This window comes from Octodon degus, unplaced genomic scaffold, assembly GCF_000260255.1.
Source record: "Octodon degus isolate 3935 unplaced genomic scaffold, OctDeg1.0 scaffold00045, whole genome shotgun sequence".
NCBI lineage: Eukaryota > Metazoa > Chordata > Mammalia > Rodentia > Octodontidae > Octodon > Octodon degus.
Genome location: NW_004524621.1, coordinates 5,725,899 through 5,732,445, shown reverse-complemented (window position 1 = coordinate 5,732,445; position 6,547 = coordinate 5,725,899). Strand labels below are relative to the sequence as shown.

At 56.0% G+C, this 6,547-nt stretch overlaps 1 protein-coding gene across 1 annotated transcript in view; it reads right to left on the bottom strand.

Annotated features, from left to right (window-relative positions):
* Positions 1–2,808: 2,808 nt before the first annotated feature.
* The window catches only part of Icoslg (inducible T cell costimulator ligand), an 8,927-nt gene continuing 5,188 nt past the window's right edge, over positions 2,809–6,547 (bottom strand). The window contains exons 5-7 of the mRNA XM_023715869.1: positions 5,292–5,453; positions 4,371–4,406; positions 2,809–4,026 (exon numbers count right to left, since the gene is read on the bottom strand). Coding sequence (XP_023571637.1) covers positions 4,016–4,026; positions 4,371–4,406; positions 5,292–5,453 — 209 coding nt within the window. The 3' untranslated portion in view covers positions 2,809–4,015. The remainder of the gene's footprint in view (positions 4,027–4,370; positions 4,407–5,291; positions 5,454–6,547) is intronic.

Here is a 6,547-nt window from a genome sequence, read left to right as displayed (position 1 = left end):
CCATGAGGGATTTTCCAGTGGCCCCTCAATACAGGGTGAGGCTGGCTCAGCCTGGTCCAGCAGAGGAGGGAACCCAGGTGGCTCCATATCCTAGCTGCCTGGAGGTGGTGGTTGCACTCACCTATACCTCCGTGCTGGTCAGCTTCCATATAGGCTCCTGGGACCCTCTGGGGCCAGACAGGCACCTTCCTTCAGGGGATTCCTGTGACCCTGGTGCCACTGCCCTCAGCCAGGGGCCCTTGCTGTGCAGTGCATGTCCCTGCGTCTTGGTAGCCAAGACAGTTCTCTGTGGGTTGAAAGCCCAGCCTTCAGGCTCTTTTGGAAGATCTTTCCTATGTGCATCCCTGGGCCACAGTGGTGTCACTTCCTCTTTTAGGCCTGAAGGCAGACAGGAAGTCAGGGAGGTCACTTTAGCTAAACAGGGCTGACAGCCCATCTCACCAGTGCTGTTGGCTTATGGTTGTCAAGGACTCCTCAGCAACCCAAATGCCCATGGTGGTTAAGGCCTGAGGCAAAACAGCTACCATGACCTGTGGGCAAGGGATGGTGATGCCCCCAGCCTGCACCCTGCTGTGGTAGTGGAGCCTATGCTGCATGCACGGCTGAGTGGACAGGCTCAGCTGTCCCCAGGAGTGTGACCATACCAGCCAGCCACAGCTCGAGTGGTCTCAAGCGAAATGCTTCCTAGGTGCCAAACTCACTGAGCCAGATCTTTGCCCTGAGTGTTTGCAGTGAGAGAACATCCGGGCTGAGTCCACCCCAAACTGCAGCAGCCCTCTCGGTCCTCAGCCTGGCTCTGCCCACCCTGGGCTACTGGGTTGGCACTCTCCACTGCTTCCTAGGTCCTCATTCTGCAAGAGACCTCATGGTGTAGCAGAGGCTGCAGGACTGTGATGACAAATAAACCCCCTGCTGTGTTGTGCAGTGGCTGTGGGCAGAATCTGCAGAATCCGCAGGGCTTGGCTTCCGGTCCACCCCAGCCAGCTCCTTTCCCCCACCCCTTCATCGTGCTTCCTCCCGATTCTCAGAGAAGGCACTACGTGCCTTTCCTTCCTCTGTGCTGATGCTGAGACGCAGGAAGTGACTTTCCCTCTGACGTTATGTGCTTTCATCAGAAGTGTGGCAGAGAAGCCAGCCAGTTATCAAAGCAGAGTGTCCTGGGGTCATGATGGACACACAGGTACAAGCCCAGGGTGGCTGGCTCTATGCAAAGGCCCATGGTGACTGCGTGGGCAGGTCTGGAAAGTCCCTTGCAACCTCAGACTCGGTTCATTAGCTCTGAGAGAACCAACCTCCATGCACAGAGCAGGGAACAACAGCAACCAGACTCAGAGGCTGAAGAACCACCAGAGCCACCAAAGCTGTCACCCTGGCCTTGTGATGTTGCCAGGAGAGGGCTGGGCTACGGCTCACAGGATACTGGCTGTCAATGTCCACCTGTCCAGGCACTCAAGGGCCTGGCAGACCAGGCTATGGACATGTCCCCTGGCTTAGGACCCTGGATGTCACACACAGCCCTCCAGCCCATGTGGCATGTGACTTGCCTGGCTCAGGTGTCCCTTCTGCATGCTGTCTCCCATCATACCCCTGCATTGTGGGGGCCAGACAGCACTGTGGGATGAGGCTTTCCTAGGTGGGGTTTTGCATCAGTTGGGAGAAAGGAAAGAAAGGGGTACCCTGGAAGCGGGTAGCTCTCCATACTCAAGGAGAGAGCCAGGGAGTCTGCCCAGGCTTGGAGAGTGGTGTCTTTTTGTATCCTTGTCCCCTGCCGACAGCCATTCCAGGACATGTTGAGCTCCTACCCTGGGCAGAAAGTGGCTTCTGGGAAACTACTCAGTGGAGAGGGGACTTCCCAACTCAATCGCCTCTCAGAGCACAGGACCTTGTTGGGGTTGCACATAGCACCGGTGCTGATGGGATTGCGCCTCTGGGAAGGTTGCCCCAGGCTGGGCTCTGTCTACAGGGGCTAGAATGGAGAGAACATGGGGGAGCAGCCCCACATGGCAGCACCAGGGAAGATGGGAGGGCATGGCCTGTGCATGGTGGGGACCCTTTGGTCCCTCATGGCAGGGGCATGGGGGTCTCTGGTTGAGATGACATGGGGTTGGCTGGTTTAGAGCAAGCAGAGCTCGGCTACTGTCCTGAGGGTCATACCAGGCCCAGGCCTTCCTCAGAGAGTACTGGGCCTCTCAAGGGGGCCATGGAAGGACCCCTCCCAGAGTTGGCCACACCTCTGGCCAGCGTGGAGAGGAAGGCCCTTCATTCTTGACATGGAGCCCAACTCCCCTGGCCCTGTACTTCACTACAAGTCATCTGTGTCCCCTCATCCAGGGAGGGCAGTCCACTATCCTTAGGAAGCGCTGACCACTTCCTGAGGCCCAGTAAGAACCTCCTTGTGGCCAGGAGGGAACCCAGGGGCTCCCATAGGTGGTCAGCTATGGCGGCGAATTTCTATTGCTGGTGGGGACAGTGGATAAGTGTGACTGCGGTGCCCTGAAGCCCCCCTTCAACTACACGCTGGGGAAGTCTCCAGGTCAAAGCCATTCCTGGACCCCATGTGTTGCCTTTCTGAAAAACTGGGCTCTGGAGGAGGTCACAACAACTACAAAGGTGCTCCTGGTCAGTGACTGTCCTGATGCCCAGACCACTCTTGGACCCCACTCAAGGACACCTGGGGATGTCCAGCTTTCCAGCCTCAATGCTGGAGTCACCATGGAGCCGCACACAGGCACAGCTGCCTATTCCTGTAACTCTGCCCCATGCCTGGCAGCCCTGGGCCTCCCCATGACAGGTGCTGACAGTTCTTACTGGTATTCAATATTGCCACATTTTAATGCTCAGGTGGAAGTTGGGGGGTCCCTCTTCATCTGCACCTGGAGCCCATCAAGGACTCTGTAGCCAGAGAACAAGCTCCTTTCCCACAGGTTCTTACCCGCTCAGCCTCACCAGCATGGCCAGTCCCTCCGTGAGGCCCACATGCCTGCCAGGGCTGAGTGATGCAAACCTAGGGTCTGCTGTAGGAGGGGGCAGAGTGCCTAGCCACAGCGGGGCCATGGACCTGTGTCCCTGGGAGGCCACACTGCCCACAGCTGCTCTTGTGCACACCTGGGTCATCTGGCAGCACCGTTCCAGAAGCTGCTGGGGACAGCAAACTCAGTCCGTTCTGTGCCACACAACGTGAGAGCTCGGGCTGTGGCCACGCCTCCAATCCTTGGCATACTAGGGCATCCAGGGAAGCTGGTGGGCTGAATCCAGGTCTTCACTGTGACTATGGGGGTCTGAGGGACCATGATGGCTGGCTGGGGACCACAGCATCCCGGGAATCCAACCACCTTCTACTGCTAGGCAGGTGTAGGGTAGCCTGATGCATGGTGACTTCTTTTGGACAAAATCCCACTTAGCTTTCGTGTAACACAAGCAAGGCCCAGTCTTTGAGAGAAGAGTAAAACTCAGGGGTCTCCCAGGGTCTGCAGTGTGTACCATTTCCTGTGCCAGTGCATACACTGTCTCAAATACACAAGTGTGCACACATGTGCACACAGGAGCCCCAGGACAGAAGGGCAGCCAGTGAGCCAGTGAGCCCTGCAACTGAGCCCAGATAGCACAGAGATGGGCAGCAGCCTCACTCCTCGTTGTTGTAAACCCAGCACCCTTCCTTCACCTGAGATGTCCGCCGTGCAGGTCTGGGCATGTACAGAGCCTAGTGCCAAATCCAGGTGTTCGTGGGCATCTGCATGGCCCGAGGCTGGGCAGCCATTGCTTGGGCACTGCAGTTCCGGCTGCTGCTGTGCCGCATGGGCTTCTCTCTGTCAGGGGTGGCCAGGCTCATCCTCCCTGGGGCTGCCTATGAGTACCAAGGCCTGCAGCTCCTGTCCTCAGACGGCATACGCGGGGCCTGCAGCTCACGGTCCCTGTCACCAGCAGGTCCAGGGGAGTCCATTCTCAAGATGTGTCTGACGTCTACTGGGCAGCCAGTCACAGACGCCCTGCCCATGACCTGGGCAGCGAGCTCCTGTCAGGCATGGTCTTGGAAGAGAAGAAGAGGGAAATATGTAACACTGGCACATCTTTCTTACAGCATCTTGCACACTGGGCAAGCGCCTACCACTGAGCCATCCCCGACCTCATTTGTCACAGAGGCCTAGAAAAGGGTCTTCGGGGACTCAGACCAATGGGGACAGCTTCCCACAGAGTCACTGATGCCAACCGGACAGCCCCAGTTCTGCGGCATGCACAGGGCTGGGGATCCTGTGCCAGAGATGCAGGAAATTCTGGGCTCATCAGGTGTTCAAGGCCAACCATGGAAATTTTCTGAACATTTGAAAGGGGGCCAACAGCCATGCCAGCCCCTGCACCCCAGGTAAACTCACCTGTGAGCTCTTGTTCCTGCACCACAGCCTGGGCACCTGTAGGACAAACCAGAGCCATTCAGAGCCAAGCAGAGGTGGGCAGGTGCTCTAAAGAGCCCAGGGGTCCCAAGCTGACAGCAGCCCAAGAGCCTCTGCCTGGACAGCGTCCTCTCAGCTCAAACTCCAGGCTGGGAGGGGTGCCCAGGCCATTCTGTTGTGGAAGATGCTCTCAGTGACAAGCATTTAAGATGCTATATCCTGGGCTTAGGCCTGTCAGCCTGGTCCAAGCAGCAAGGATTTGTGGGCAGTAGGAAGTATTTCTGGGAAGCCAGGGCTGGCCCCACCCAGAGCCTTGAAGGGCACATGGGAGTGGAGAGGGGACTTCTGTTCCTCCATCCTGCAGCTACTGGGCTCCACAGGACCACATGAACTCATCGTTCCATGGGACCTCATAGTTCCCCTGGGTACTATGAAGGCGAGCATGAGGGAAGGCCAGCACGGTGGCCCAAGTTCAGGCCTTTCCCATCCTCCTTGGAGTTCCTCTCTGTGATGTCAGGTCACTTTCTGGGCTGTCCTCAGATTGCACAGAATGATGGCCATACAGCCTCTGCTCAGTTGACTTCCACAGACACAAACTCCGCCCCAGCTCGACTCAGAATCCACCTAAAGCAGGAAGGGTGGGCTTCTCACCACACCCTTTGGCTCAGCTCCATGTGGAACTCAGTGCCTGTGAGATAACTAGGCTTTGAATCAGCTTCCTGGATGGCTTGGCTGCTGGCGCTGGTGTGCGCTAGCATGTTCCAGCTAACTCTCAACTGAAATCAACAGCTTGCCAAGCCAGTGAGTTTAAAAGGTGGGACACTCACACCAACACAGAAAATGTGAACACCTATGCACACACTGTCTTGTTCACACCTGTGTGCACAGCTGTCTCATACGCACCTGTATAGCTGCTTCTCCAACGATGTCTGAACCGGATTAGGAACACGACCACTGCAGCCGGCAGCACCATGACAAAGATGCCAAGGAAGGCCTTGTTACTCTCTTTGTGGGGTAGACCTGGGTGCTCTGTGATCCTGTCTGGGTTTCCTCCAGTAGAGTGCTCTGTAGGGAAGAGAAGAGAGAAGGGCTTTTCTCCTTGGTTCCAGGAGGCCCTGAAAGAGTGCATTTATTCCCAAAGAACCATCTTGTTTCTGTCTGTAGGCACCACCAGGCTGCTTCGAGACACAAAGCCAGCCCTAACTCCAGGGCCACAAGGGAGAGGTTCTTCCTGGGTTTTTTAATCAAGGTGAAATTCACGTAACACACAGTGGACCATTTAAAAGTGACCATCAGTGTCCTCTAGTACCTTCATGGTGCTGTGTAGCCTTCACTCAATGGTGAGAAGTGATCACTGGCAGTCACATGCCCTGCTCTCTGGCCCCGCTACTGGGGCCACCTCTGACCTGCTTCCTGACCCTGTGGCTCCATTCTGCATACTTCCTGTGAATGGCCCTGACACCTGGCTTGGTCACCTGATATTGTGTCCTCAGGATCCATCCAGAGGCTGTGTGTTGGAGCATTTTTTTTCTCAAGATGGAATGAGATCTGTGGCATGCTGGGCCACACTGTGGTTGGCATTCGGGATGGGTATGTGGAAGGTCCCAGCGGGGGCTGTGGCCATTGTGAACCTACTGCCATGGATGGTCATAGGCATCTGGCGGGTGCTCACCTTCTCTCAGGCTGAGGACCCGCCAGTGCACCTCCTCACAGCAGCAGCCCCACTCTTCCTTCCTGCAGGTATGTGTGCAGGGCCCAGGTCCTCCTGTTTCGAGTCTCATTCCTCCCTGTGCCCTAGGCATCTCGAGTCCCCACACAGCTCCAAATGTGGCTGGAGACCAATGACCTTGACACTGGGTTGACCTTAAATGTGCCTTGATGTCATCCAGATGCTTTTGTTTATTTTTACATATTTAGTAGAGGGTCTGCACAATCTATAGGGTCTCACTATCCTGTAGATTGGACTTGTGATTCTCCTGTTTTCAGCCTTCCAAGTGCTGGGATTATAAGCACATGCCAGTACACCCAGTCTCAATTCAGATGTTTTTAAATACTGTCCAAACTGGGGGCCGAGGAGATGGCTCAGTGGAATAAGCGCTTCCCTGGCAAGCGTAAGGGCCTGAGTTCAATCCCTGGTTCCGGAAAAAAAAAAAAAAAAA